This window comes from Mesoplodon densirostris, chromosome 2 (assembly GCF_025265405.1).
Source record: "Mesoplodon densirostris isolate mMesDen1 chromosome 2, mMesDen1 primary haplotype, whole genome shotgun sequence".
NCBI classification, from domain to species: Eukaryota; Metazoa; Chordata; class Mammalia; order Artiodactyla; family Ziphiidae; genus Mesoplodon; species Mesoplodon densirostris.
Window position 1 is genome coordinate 47,312,581 of NC_082662.1, and position 14,649 is coordinate 47,327,229.

Below are 14,649 nucleotides of genomic sequence, written 5' to 3' on the forward strand. Positions count from 1 at the left end.
AGGGAAGCCCAGGGGCCACGCTTTGAAAACCACTGGCTTAGTAGAATGAACGAGGCAGCTGGAGTGGGGAGCCCTGGGTTGGGGCTCCAGCTCTTCTATTTTCCAGCTCTATGACCTTGAGCACTTCACACTCAAAGCCTGTGTTTCCTCATCTATGAAGTAGGTTAACAACAGTAACCTCCCTCAAAGGGTAATGGTGAGGATCAAATGCAATAACTACTTGAAAGTGTCTGGCTGCTGCCTGGTGCCTATTGAGTGGGTCCTCACACCCTTTCCTTCCTGTCTTTTCCTGCTGGAGTGGTCCTGTGCACTCAGGGGTCTTAAGCCTGTCTTTCTTACTGATTTGCTCTGTGCTCTCAGGCAAGTCACTTTCCCACTCTGGGCCTCAGTTTTCCCATCTGTAAAATGAAGCAGTTAGACCAAATGGTCTCGGAGATCCTGTCCAGGTGGGAAACCCTGGGGATGCAGGAACCCAGGTGACTTGGGCTTGCCCAGAGTTTTGAGTGTTGGGGCTAGGCCCCCACCCAGCACATGCCCCTGGAGCTGGAGAGCCTAAGGGCACTGTTCCCCCACCCCCACCCCCAGAGCCATGGTGCACTACTCCTACCAGGAGCTGTGCCGCATCCTCTATCTGCTCATCCCGCTCCTGGAGCGAGGCGACGAGAAGCACAAGATCACCACCACTGCCTTCTTCGTGGAGGTAGAGACTGGGCACTGGGCGTGGGGCAGGGGTCCTCCCGGGCCTTCCCCTGAGCATAGGCCTCAGTTCCCATTGCTGGTCATTTCTCCTGTGCAATAAGTACTTAACACTTTAGAGTCTTTCCTGAACATGATTTCTCTTGAGTACAAAGGCTTCATAGCTCTCTCTCCCTCCTCCCTCCCATCTCTCCTCTTCTTTCTACCCCCTCCACCCCATTCCATTCTTCCCAGCCTCCCCCTTGCCCCAGGCAACCACCAACCTTTGCTGGGCACCTCTGTGTGCCAGGTACCAGATTGGAGCCACAGATATGAATTTGACTCTGCCTTGCTCTCAAGGAGCTCTTGGTTTGGGAGGGGAGATAGAGCACATCCCAGTTATAACACGGGGTACTATAGAGTGACGTGTGCTATGATGGGGGCAATTCAGGCTGTGGTGGGAGAACAAAAGTCTTGATGTGTTGGGTGGGGGAACATCAGGAAGGCCTTCCTGGAGGAAGTGACAACTAAGCTGAGTGAGTGTATGGGGGTACTGGAGTGGGTACTGGGGAGAGATGAGTCAGGAGAAGGTTAGTAGGGTTGACCCCAGAAGGGAAGACTTGCCAATAACAATAGCCAATGTTTATTGAGCACTTACTACCTTCTAGGCATATTCTAAGAGCTTTACAAATATCGATCCATTTAATCCTCACAATAATCCTATGATGCATATACTATTCCATCCCCTAGTTTAGAGGAGGAAACCAAGGCACAGATTTAAGTAACTTTCCCAAGGCCACACAGCTCATTAAGTGGCTGATCCAAGATTCAAACCAGACACCTGGACTCTAAAGTACACTCTCTTTCATTTTGTGTGTGTGCTTGTAGTTGTGTATGTGGTAAAAAATATATATTTCATGAAAGTTACCATTTTAACCATTTTTAAGTGTACAGCTCAGTGGCATTAAGTGCATTCACACTTTTGTGCAACCATCACCACCATCCATCTTCAGAAGTTTTTCATTTTCCTTCCCAAACTGAAACTCTGTACCCATTAAACACTAACTCTCCCTCCCTCGTTTCCTCAGCCCCTGTAAACACCATTCGACTTTCTGTCTCTATGAATTTGCCTATTCTAGGTTTCATATAAGTGGATTCATCAATATTTGTCCTTTCATGTCTTGCTTATTTCACTTAATATAATGTCTTCAAGGCTCATCCATGTTGTAACGCAGGTCAGAATTTCATTCTTTTTTAAGTCTGAATAATATTACGTTGTATGTACATACCACATGTTGTTTCTCCATTCACTGGTCAATGGACATTTGGAAAACCCACTCTCTTAACCGCCATCCCATCTTCCTCTTGTGACCTGCTGGCTGCCACACAGTGGGTCTGGGCTATCACCAGGGTCTGTACAGTGGGGCTCAGAGGCTCACTGTCTGCTCAGAGAGTGGAAGGTTAAGGAAGGCTTCCTGGAAGAGGTGCCATTTGAGCTGGGCCCTGAGTAAAGATTGCCAGGTGGACAGAGGGCAGCATGGCAATCCCAGCAGTTCTTGCACCTTTCTACCTCTCCAGTGGAATGTGAGTTTTGGGAGTAGGAACTACATTGTGTTTATGTTGCATCCCTAAACCCAGCCCCAAGAGGGCCCCCAAGAAGTGGGGATAGGATGGATGAGTGAGCACCCAAGTGAACACTTTGCCTGGCTCTGCAGGCACCAGCAGAATATGTCACCTCCAAGAGGACAAGCGTGTGTCTTGGAGCCAGCAGTCGGGGTTACAGCCTCAGCTCTGATGGGGTCTACTTCTAATTTCCCCCATGACCCTGGTGAGGAAAGGGAAAGTGCCATTTCTTGAGGGGCTGCCACATGCCAAACACCACGCTGACCTCTTTTATCTGCTACCCCACTCATCAGCACAGCAGCCCTGAAAACCAGGAATTGTGAAGCTCATGTGTCGGCGAGGTAAGAGGCAGTTTTCAAGGTCACAGAGCTCAAGTTGTCCAGAGAGATTTAGACCAGGTCTGCCCGCCTGGCTCCTCTATCTTGGTCAGCCTCGTGGGAGAGGCGGTCCTCTCTCTGTCTGTTAGTGGCTGCCACAGGGGCTCTTGGGGGAGGGGGTGGAGGTTGGACCTCCCGTGTCCACAAGGTCAGGGACAGTAGGCTTAACCTTTCCCAGCATTCCCAACATCCTTCCATTCCTGGAGCCCTGAGCATTGGCCCTCCCTCCCTGGGGCAGGGGTCCTCACCCAGCTTCAGTCCTTCTCCTGCTCCCCAGAAGAGGTGGCCCACTCCTGGCCAGAGCCAGGCCCACCATGTTCACAGTGGTGCTTTGATGTCGCTCAGATGTCCCTCCCCGGCTCCCCCAGCCCCCCATGCTGTGACTGTGTATGTGCTTACTTCTTCCAATGGCGGGTGAAGTCCTCAAGGGAGCTGTGACCTTCGGCAAGTTGCTGAACCTGTCTGTGCCTTGCTTTCTTATAATACAGGGATAATGAATTGCCCATCTCATAGGTTTTATTTTTTTAAGCAAAAATTTTAAATCTTTTATTGTTTCACTCTTATTCTGAAATAATTTTAGATGTAACAGAGGAGCTGTAAAAATGATAAGAAAGTTCCTGTATATCCCACACCCAGCTACCCCCAATGATAACTTACATAAAAATAGTACAATAATTGAAACTAAGACATGGGTACAATACTATAAACTGCAGACTGCTCAGATTTCACGGTTTTCCACTGATGTCCTTTCTCTGTTCCAGGATCCATTCCGGATCCCACCTTGCACATTACTTGACTTAATGGGACCTCCTTCATCTCCTCTAATCTCGTCTGTCATGGCCTTGGCACATTGAAAGACTAACTCTAGGTATTTTGTAGAACATCCTTCCATTTGGCTTTGTCTCATGTGTTCCCATGATTAGACTGAGGCTATGCATTTAGGAGAAGAACCTGTATAGGTGATGTGACCTCTCAGGGCATCATGTCAGGGGCCCCATGACCTCTGTTTTAACTTCTTATTATTGATGATGTTAACTTTCATCAGTTGGTGAAGGTGGTTCGGACTGTGAGGGTAACACATATCCTTTTGTAGTTAAGAAATAGATGTGGAGAGATAATTTGAAACTAGGCAACTTAAACTTTTACCCCCTAATTTTAGCATTCATCAATGGATCCTGCCTGGAGCCATTATTCCTGTGGTTTTCAAATGGTGATTTTTCTATTTCCTTCATTCAGCCTACAATTATTAGTTGGAATTCTTCTGTAAGAGTTGTTCCTTCTACTTTCACATATTTATTTGGTCATTTTTTTATAGCAGACTCGTGGATATTTACTTGATTCTTTGAGTTATAATCCAATACTATCCTTATTTTTTTAACATCTTTATTGGAGTATAATTGCTTTACAATGGTGTGTTAGTTTCTGCTGCATAACCAAGTGAATCAGCTATACATACATGTATATCCCCATATCCCCTCCCTTTTGCGCCTCCCTCCCACCCTCCCTATCCCACCCCTCTAGGTGGTCACAAAGCACCGAGCTGATCTCCCTGTGCCATGCGGCTGCTTCCCACTAGCTAGCTATTTTACATTTGGTAGTGTATATATGTCCATGCCACTCTCTCACTTCATCCCAGCTTCTCCATAGTGGCTGTATCAATTTACATTCCCACCAACAGTGCAAGAGGGGTCCCTTTTCTCCACACCCTCTCCAGCATTTATTGTTTGTAGATTTTGTGATGATGGCCATTCTGACCTCTCCTAGGGTTTTGATGAGGATTAGGTGAGTTCACATAAAGCACTTAGAACAGTGCCAGCACACTGGTGCAGAACAGCAGTGTTTTATGATGGGTGGAGGGCGGGTGGTAGGTGGAGCCCCACTTTTCCTGCCTCCCCCACTCCCCACTCCATCAACTGTCTTGCCCACTCTCTCCAGCTCTCTCTTCTCATCACAGACACAGGGTCTCAATAGTCACAGTGGATGGAGGACAAGGGAACAGATGGGAGAAGTGCTTATGAGGATGACTAGGCAGGAACTGAAGACCGGTTGGGTGCTGGAGGTGGGGGGCAAGGGAGAGGAAGGAGATGAGAGTGATGCCTGGTTTGGGGCTGGGACAATGGGGGGCACTGGAGGAGGGCAGTTCTTTTGTGGTGAGTAGGCTCCAGGGTGTGTGGGCTCTGTAGTTTGTGGCACACGGGCTCTCTAGTTGAGGTGTACAAGCTCAGTAGTTGTGGCGCACGGGCTTAGTTGCCCCATGGCATGTGGGATCGTAGTTCCCTGACCAGGGATTGAACCCACGTCCCCTGCATTGTAAGGCGGATTCTTTACCGCTGGACCACCAGGGAAGTCCTGGAGGGCAACTCTAAGGAGGAAAGGAACCATTTCTTGTTGGATGTGAACTCAGGCAACAAGTGTTCTGTGAGCACACACTTCACCCCAGAGCTTGTATCAGGTAACAGGCGCCCAAGGAGAAAGGCTCAGTTTGTGTCCTCAAGGAAGCCGCCAGTGGGATAGGATACGGGAGGCAGATGCATAAGCACATGGGGGAACTAATGTTTCCATGTTCAGGGCTCCCAGGGCCCCAGAGAAGGGAGCAGTCAGCCTTGGTGAGGCCTGGGGACACTGTCAAACATGCCTTCAGGGGGGCTGAGTTTTGGATGGAGCTGTGCACAGTGAGCTGGGGCTAGAGTGGAGGTGAGAGCCCTGGCAGAAGGGCATCCTGCCTGCACAGAGGGGACAAAACAGCCTGGGTCATTCTGTGAATGATGGGCAGCTTGGTTAGAAGCTGGCCGGTGGTAAGAATGTGGGCTAGAGGGTAGGCAGGTGTGAATGAGGCCCCAGAGGCAAACAGGGCCTGAGGTACCCCTTGGGCCAGGGAGTAATTACCCTTACTTCCTCAGCTCCTCCAGATGGAGGAAGGGTGACGCATCCCTGAGGAATACTCTCTGGGGCAGATGGCAGAAGGCCTGAACCACCAGGACCCCATCATGAAGGTGCTGTCCATCCGAGGCCTGGTCATCCTGGCCTGAAGGACTGAGAAGGTAAGTGGAGGGTAGGGGAGAGCCCACCCAGCCAGGCCCCTGACAGGAGGAAGGATGGAGCTTGGCCATCCTTGACTCTCCAATGCTGGTGGCTGGAATCAGAGCTCATTTCTGTCTCTGCCTCAGTTATCCCATCTGTAAAATGGGTATCACTTAATAATTCCCTCTATACTTTATTCTTTAGAAAATAGTTTCTAAATTCAGATTTTTCACAATGACCCTAAAGGCAGTGTGTATAGGAGGGGCTGGGGATGGCAGGAATTGTTCCTATTTTACAGATTAGGAAACTGAGTCCCAGATTGTTGATATATCATTAGCATTTTTAAAAGTGCTGTGTTTTTCTCTACCAGGCACTGTTGTTGCAGCTTAGGATTTAGAGGGACAAAGGGATGGGATATAGACTCAGAAAGCTAACTAACAACTCATGGTATCATCTATATAGTGCCAAGAAGTGGGGAGACAACAAAGGGCCTCAGGTATCCAGGCTAGGAAGGAGTCAGTGAGGCCAAAGAGGGCTTTGGGGACAGCAGGAGCTTGAGTGAGGGCATGCCAGGCAGGTGAGACAACATAAGCAAAGGGCTAGAGGTGGGACTTGCTTGACCAAGTTCATCTCAGTGAATCAGAGGATGGGTCTTCCACCTGTTAGCACAGATAGGAGCCCCCATCCCAAATGCTCCTTCTCCACAGACCACCAAGGTGCAGGCCCTCCTGCCCTCCATGGTGAAGGGTCTGAAGAGTGTGGATGGGCTGCTGGTGGTGGAGTCGGTCCACGGCATCAAGATCATTTTCAAGGGGCAGGACCGGCAGCTGATGGACAGCTCGGTCTATGTGGAGATGCTGCAGATCCTGCTTCCACACTTCACTGATGTAAGGAATCCCATGGGGGTGGGAGGATGGGGTGTGGTGGCACCCGGAGGGCAGTTCTTTACTGCTCTGGGAGTTGCAGTAGCTCCCACAGCCTGTTGGGACCTGGGCGAGGCCGAGTCAGCCCAGGGGAAGGGGCACTAGTCCCGACTGGTCCTCGTCTCTTTGTAACTGGTTTGCACAGAGAATGTTCCTTTTCTAATTAGTTCTCACAGAGGGAGGTCTTTTTGCGTCATCAAGTTTCCCCAGAGACTTGCCTCACTGTCATTGGTCCACCTAGAGGGGTCACTGTTTTTTGATTGGTCGCAGAAGAGGGGGGCATTTTCCCACTTGGCAGGAAGGCACATTTTAGGCTAGTGGGGACCTTGGCTGGGAAGAGTGGGCAGAGCTCCAGACCTAGGCTTTGCTGAGGGAGACGCCAGCCCCAGATCGGCCCACCAGGTGGCCTTCACTGTGTTCCGTCTCTGTGTGACTTGCGCCTGGAGGGGCCCTCAGAATGAGTGGAAGGAAAGCCATGTTCCTCCATGTGGGGCACAGAGGCCCAGGCAGCCTCCTGGAAGATGGAGCATGCCTGAGCCTCTGGATCTGCCCCAGTCACGAGAGGACGTGCGCTCCTCCTACATCAACCTGTACGGCAAGGTGGTCCAGAAGCTGCGGTCGCCCCGCACCCCGGCCATGGAGGAGCAGCTGATCAGCACCTTGGTGCCCCTGCTGCTGACCGTGCAAGAGGGCAATGCCAAGGTGAGCCAGGTGAGTGTGCACGGCCCTGAGCCCTGAGGTTGCACCCCTCTTTACAGAACCCAACCTAGAATCACAGATGATCCATCACTGGACAGTTTATTTATGTCTGGCCGAGTCTGTTTACCAAAGGTACCCATGTCAGTATTTCTCTTCAGAACAGCCAACTTCACTTGTATGTTTCAAATAGGAATTGCTTTTCCAAAATCCAGTTTCATACAGTTTGGTTTTTTGGAACACGTTCCGGCTATCCTGGAATTCCACTGCTCTGGTGTTCTCTTCCTGTTGGCCCCCAGAAATGTGTGAAGACCCTGTTCCACTGTTCTTGCTTCATGGCTTGGGAATTGCCAAAAAGAGCTTACAGTCGGAAGCCCTGGGACAACCAGCAGCAGATGGTGGCCAAAATTTGCAAGTACCTTGTGAGTGCTTCCAAGACTACAGTGGGTCCTTATGAGTATGTTGGAGGTGGCAGGTTCTTTCCTTGCCTCTTTTTTCTTTTTACATGAGCATCCTTACTGACAATTCCATTACCACCTACAAGTCGTTGGCTCCTGGAAGTTCATCTTTGTCTCTCACTCCTCTCTCCACTTCTGGTGTTCCCTCTCCATGGCTTACCGACATCTCCCCCAATGAACCACACACACCTTAAGCTCAGCATCTCTTCTGAACTTATGCCCATCCCACGTCAGTTCTGCTCTGTCCCTCTAGATCCCCAAAAGCTGAAACCTAAAACTAATTGAGGCTTATTCCTCTCCCTCACCTTCACCTTTGATCAATCTTAAATATCCTTAATACCTCTGAATCTGTCTTTCCCTCCCCCTCCCCACTATCATTACCCTTAGTTCAGGTCATGGATGTCTCTCAGCAGGGCCATTGGTCCAGCCATCCAGTGGGTCCCCAAGCCTTGAATCTCATTCCCTCCAGTCCACTCCCCATTCAGGCCACCAAAATGGTCTGCTTAAAACACAGTCTGTCTATATTATATCCCTGCTTGAAGGGCTCCATTGGCTTCCTTTTCTACAACAGTAATTCCCAGTGTGTATTCTTTGCAACACCAGTCCTACGAGATATGCCCCACAGGGGAGAAAAGAAGTTCCAAGACAAATAAATTTGGGAAATACTGCATCCTCATTTCCTCTTGGAGATTTGCAGTGCCATCGGTACATTAAAGCTCTGAGATGTTCTGTGCTGAGGAAATGTTTCATGGTTAATCCATGGTTTCCCAAAGTTATTTAACCACAGAACTCCCTTTCGACATAACACCTGAGAACATCCTGCAGTAGGAGAGAGCCACATATACAGTGAAATGCTGCACTGCAGGATGCAGCCTGGTTCCTCCACATACAATTTGGGAAGCTCTGCCATCTAGTCCCATCTACCTTCCCTGTTGTTATGGGCCGTGTCCCCCAGGATGCAGACTCTGAGGCAGAGACTGGCATGCAGGAGGTTTATTAGGGTGCACCCTTGGGATCAGTCCCTGTGGAAGGAAAGGGCAGCGAGCAGGAGTGGCTGAGGGAGGAGTCAAGCTGCAGTGTAGTTTCAGGAGAAGTCATAGCCAACACTATGCTGAGATTCCTCACATTGGAACTAGGGGTCAGGTTTCCACATAGACCGAGCCGTCTGTCAGTTTCTGGTTCTGTCCCTTGAAGAAGGTCTTGAGGTTGTGGATTGCCTTGTCATTGGATGCCAGCCAGCCTGGGAAGGGACGTGACTTTGGGCCAGCAGTTCTCTTCCACCAAAGCAATCTGTACCTGGGGGAATAAATCCTTTACACCCTAAGGGAGATCTGGCTGGGGCCTACAGCATCCCCATTCTCCCACCAACCTAACAAAAATATACAGAGTAACAGATTGTTACTTTGCAACATTAACTGTTATCAACAATGCTCAAAACCTCTGCAATCCGGTGCCTAATATTTTACCTCATTTTACGGAGGGAAAAAGGCCTGGAGGAAGTGTTTGACCAGGGTCGCTAATTCAAATACTTACCATGATCTGTGACTGCGCAGATTATGATTATAAGTGACGTGGAGGTGGTAGGGCTGTGACAACCTGGAGCGCCCAGGCTCTGTTTTTTTTTTTTTTTTTTTTTTTAAGCATTCATTTTATTTTTTTTTCCTTTTTTTAAAAAATATTTATTTATTTAGACTGTGCCAGGTCTTAGTTGCGGCATGCGAAATCGTCATTGTGGTATGCAGGATCTTTTAGTTGTGGCATGGAGGCTCATAGCTGTGGTATGTGGGCTTCTTAGTTGCGGCATGCAAACTCTTAGTTGCGGCATGCATGCGGAATCTAGTTCCCCAACCAGGGATCGAACCCAGGCCCCCTGCATTGGGAGTGCAGAGTCTTACCCACTGGACCACCGAGGAAGTCCCCCGGGGAAGTCCCCCCAGGCTCTGTTGAAAGCACGAGTGGAGAGCTCCAGCTCACCATGCAGCCCACTCTCACCAGGGCCTCCAGTTTCACAAGAAAATCTAGATTTTTTTAAGACATTAATTAACAATCAATTTAGCTTACTTAAAACACTATGCTGGCCGCTGCCCTGCCAGCCACTTGTGGCCTGTGGGCTGCCAGCTTGTGACCTCTGCATTAAACCCTTCCGGATTCTCAGTCTCTTCTTTGCTCTCCAGGCATCAACAGCTCTGCTCATATGAAGGTCAACCTCTAGCCTTAGCTTTAAGAAGGGGTCCGTAACCTAGTCATTCATTCACCCAACACTTTCTGGGCACCTGTGCCATGCCAAGCTCTGTCCAGGGTACTGAGGACTCTGAGCTGAGTGAGCTGGCCCCTTCTTTGGGGGGAACACCAGATTCAGCGGGGGAGATAGGTATAAATAATTAGGCCAATGTCATAGGTGCCACGACAAAGGCTGTGCAACATGCTATGGAAACGTCAAGAGTGGTGGTATCGGCTTTGCCTGAGGCTTGTGGAAAGCTTTGGGGAGGAGCTGGTTTCTGAGCTGAGTGCCAAAGAATGAGAGGGAACTCATCAGGAAGGAAAGAGGGAAAGGCACTCCAGTCAGGAGCAATGGCTTGTACCAGGTACAGATCTGGGGAGAGCTGGGCCACGACTGGGACCGGAGCACGGTGTGCATGGAGGTGGTGATGGAAGTTGAGACTGATTTGCCCACCAGGCCCAGGAGTTTATTCCCTGACATGCACATTGTCAACAGGAGTGATCAGATCAGACTTCTCTTCATCTCCCTAAACAGTCTCTTAGCAGATTGCCTGCCCCCTAGTTTCTACTTGATCACACCCAACCTGAACACCACTGTCAGACTATTTTGCCCAAAACATTGCTTTGTCATTGCCCTATTAAGAATGAGTGCTGGCTTTGTATTTTCTAATGCATAAGGAAGCCCTATTCCTATCTGGACTTTAAGGACTTTTAAGACCCTCCTAAGTCTCTAGTTTATCCCCCACTGCTCTGTAACTTGAATCTTTTACCTTGGTCAAACTTGTCTCCTTAGTCATGTCCCTCGCATGCCATGTCCATTCTCAGCTCTGGCTGAACTTGCATTTATTTTATTTTTTAAAATATATTTATCTATTTATTTTAAATTTATTTTTGGCCGTGTTGGGTCTTCATTGCTGCGTACGGGCTTTCTCTAGTTGCGGCGAGCGGGGGCTACCCTTCATTGTGGTGCGCGGGCTTCTCTTCTTCTTGTGGTGGCTTCTCTTGCTGCAGAGCATGGGCTCTAGGCGCACGGGCTTTAGTAGTTGTGGCTCGAGGGCCCTAGAGCACAGGCTCAGTAGTTGTGGTGCATGGGCTTAGTTGCTCTGCGGCATGTGGGATCTTCCCAGACCAGGGCTTGAACCCATGTCCCCTGCATCGGCAGGTGGATTCTTAACCACTGTGCCACCAGGGAAGTCCCTGGACTTGCATTTTAGAACTTACCTTCCGGCTGTAGCAGGTGGGTGGATTGGAAGAAGAGACAACCAAGGCAGGAGGACCGTTGAAATGACTGTTGCAATCAGCTAAGAGAACTTGAGGCCTGGCCTCTGGGAGAGTCCAGAATGGGTAGCAGAGATGTTTAGGAGGCAAGGAGCCAGGACCCGACTGCCTGACATGGTCCCCGTTCCTAACTTTGGGAGGGCTGGATGGGTAGTCCCTCTGAGGGCCCAGCACTCTCAGGTTTCTCTTTGTCCCAGGTGGACACCCATCGAGACAGTGCCTTCACGTTCCTCAGCCAGAGCCTGGAGTACACCAAGAGTCCCAGGGCCTCCCTCTGGAAGTCCTCGGTCATGTTCATAGGTAACCTGCCCCAGCAGAACTAGTCCTACTGCTTCCTCCCCTGGGAAGGAAGCGGCGGCCCTTCTGGCACTGGGTGGATGCCCCCCCTTGGGTGCGAGGCTTGGCCAGCAGACGGCCTTGGTATAGATTAGAAAGGTCTCCCCTCCTCTGAGATCACTGCTTGGGAAGTGAGCCAAGGTCACAACCTTGGCATCTGTACGCAGAAGTGCTGCTTCCCCCCGAGTACGGTGGGGTCCAGGCCCAGCAGGAGCTTGCCGTTGACCTTGGCAGGAGGCGCCAAGCTGCACAGTGGAAAAGTGAACTAGGATCTCAGCTCCATGATCCCCTTTCTGTGTGACCCCAACTGAGTCATTTACTCCCACTGAGCCTCCTCTGTAAGATCTGTAGGATCATCGGTAAGACGGGGATCAACTCCTACTTCACGGACCGGATGAGAATATTTTTTGCGTGCGTGAACACTGCAGATAAAGGTGCTCCCTCAGTGTTAGTCACCTGCATCCTTCTTTCCACAGTCCCGACCTCTGCCTTTCTGGGGGAGAAACCATAGATTCCCGTCGCTCAGGGTCCCCTCATAGGACCCTTCTGATGGCACGCTTTCTCCTCTCAGCTACCCCACTCCCCTCCGCTCCCTGAAATAACCACACACCCTTCAAGGATCAGGAGACCCTACTGCAGAGAGGCTTGGAGAGGATGACGTTCCCAGCCCTCCACCTTGTAAAGCGATGTTTCTTTTAGTACCTTCGCCCAATTCACTTGCAGTTTTTCATCCATCCTGTCATCCATGCATGCATTCATTGGCTTATGCCGCAAACATTGATTGATCCTCTTCTCTGTGTCAGGCACTGCGTTTAGCCTAGAGAAACATAGAACTTTTCAGGAGGTGATGCTGATGTTTGGGGGTGGGGAGGTGTAGGGGTGGCTTTTAATGTGATCAGTTCTGGGACATATGAGTGATGCCCAGGAGAGGGAGCGGGGCGGGGGTGGGGTGGGCGGGCAGTCCCTCAGGCTGTGGGGACCGGCTCAGGGACACCTTCTCACACAGAGTGACATTATTTCTTAAATTTTGGCTTCTCTAAATCTTGCTCCAAATTAATCACTTCTAAAAATGTTGGTGTTTAACACCCTGGGAGTCTTCTCTGTGTCAGGGCCTGTGCTGGGAAAAGAAAGCTGGGTAGCACCTGCATCTACCTGCAGACAGCTCCTAGTGTGGTGTTTTGATTCTTAACCTCTTGTGGGTTATGGATCTTTTGTGAGACCCTGAAGAAAGTTATGAGTACTTTCCCTAGAAAAATGCATATAAGCATACACTCAGAGACTATCCTTCCTACTCCCCCATCCCCAGTGCATCTAAGCTGAAGAAACCCCTGGTCTGGTGGGAGATGTTCACGAATCACAAGTAAAATACAACACAGTATATACAAGTAGAGAGAAACTCAGAGAGTCTGGGAACCCAGAGAGGCATTTAACTAGCTTGGGGGCAGGGTCAGGAAAAATTTCCTGGAGGAGCAACTGTGTTAAACTGAATATTCAAGGACAAATAGGAATTAGCCAGGCACAGAAGTGTGGGAAGGGCCTTTTGAGAGGTACGGCTCATTCAAGGATCAGCAGGTACTTTAAGAGCTGGGCCTGCAGGCTGGGAGCAGGGTAGGGCTGAGCAGTGTGGCCGAGGAGCTGAGTCTCAGCCCCTCCCGGGGCCCCACCAACCACCTGCCCGGAAGGTATGCGAGGCACTTGGTACCCTTCCTGTTACTGTGGCTCAAACTCCCTGGAGGAAGGTGTGCCGAGGAAGCACCTCCCTGAGTCTAAAGACACTAAGGACCAGCCTGGGGAAGAGACCACCTAGGGCCCCATCTCAGAGTCAGCTGCAGCCCAGCTCCTGCCCCTGTCCTGGTGCCACCCCTGCCTGCTGGACCTGCCACCTCTCCTAGGAATCTGTGTCGTAGGGAATCTGTCCCAGGTCAAGACAAAGTTCTCTTTTTGTGTCCTCACTTGTGGGGCTAGAAGAGGGTAGGGAGAGCGTTTCTGAGGGGGTCTGGTCCAAAGGTGGGGGTCAGAGTTGGGAGGTGGAGGCACTCACCTCTCGGATTATGCTCAAGTGTCCCTGGTCCCCTGCATGGAGAACATGATGATGGAAGATCATCTGAATGAAGTTAAAGCCGGTAAGTCTTGCCCTGCGTTGGTGAGATTTCAGGGGCCAGTGAGGGAACGAGTAGGCTCACAGTGGGTAATGGGAAAGGGAAGGGTTATGTCCCAAGGCCAGGGGTTTCAGCTCAGTCCAATTGTGCTGGTATTAACCCAGGCAAGTACATGTTAAGTACTGTGGAGTCACCAAGTCACAGACACACAACCCCACCCTAGGGGAGCCTATGATCCAGGAAACGAGGCTCAGAAAATAAGACCAAAAACCATTTAGTGTAGAGCAAGTAGTTCAGACTCTTAAGGGAGCGTGTAAACTTTGTAACTGGGGAAGCTGATGGGAGCATGAAGATAGGCTGGGTTAGTCAAAGAAGGCTTCCTGGAGAACGCAGGTTTTGATTCAGGCTTCAAAAGGCATGAACAATTTGAAGAGCTGGGAGATGAGGGGATGCTGAGCAGAGTGCTAAAGCAGATTGCTAAAGCCAAGGCATGAAGGGAGAAGGATGAGGTGTGAGACTCATGGGTGGACCTGGTCTTAACAAGCGACTTCTCTCCTCCCCATAACTCAGCTCTGGAAAACTTGAGACACGACCCAGAAGCATCAGTGTGCATCTACGTGGCCCAGGCCCAGGACAGCATCCTGGCCAGCTGCTGGCGGAACTCTTGGCCACTGCCACATGGGGACTCTTGGGTGTGTGACCCGGCTACCACGCACCGCTGGAGCCCTAGCTGTGAGAACCTGCCCTCTTCCCACCAGCAGCGCTCCTGTATCATGCAGGCGCTGGGTTCCTTGAAGATGTCCTTGAAGCAGTGATGTCCCTGAGCCCCCAGCCCTCCTCGGAGGTGGCCATGGTCCCAGCTGTGCTCACTATAAATGCCACATGTTTTGCCTCTCCTCACGGAGTGTTTCCTATGAGATGAGCATGGCCTTCATCCTTGAGT

The 14,649-nt window shown here is 50.4% G+C and overlaps 1 protein-coding gene across 1 annotated transcript in view; it reads left to right on the forward strand.

Annotated features, from left to right (window-relative positions):
* The window catches only part of MROH7 (maestro heat like repeat family member 7), a 44,221-nt gene extending 29,700 nt beyond the window's left edge, over window positions 1-14,521 (forward strand). Inside the window, 8 exon segments of the mRNA XM_060083886.1 lie at window positions 586-700; window positions 5,576-5,716; window positions 6,404-6,583; window positions 7,175-7,330; window positions 7,615-7,737; window positions 11,469-11,571; window positions 13,668-13,730; window positions 14,277-14,521. Of these exon segments, the coding sequence (XP_059939869.1) occupies window positions 586-700; window positions 5,576-5,716; window positions 6,404-6,583; window positions 7,175-7,330; window positions 7,615-7,737; window positions 11,469-11,571; window positions 13,668-13,730; window positions 14,277-14,521 (1,126 nt within the window).
* The last annotated feature ends 128 nt before the right edge of the window (window positions 14,522-14,649 follow it).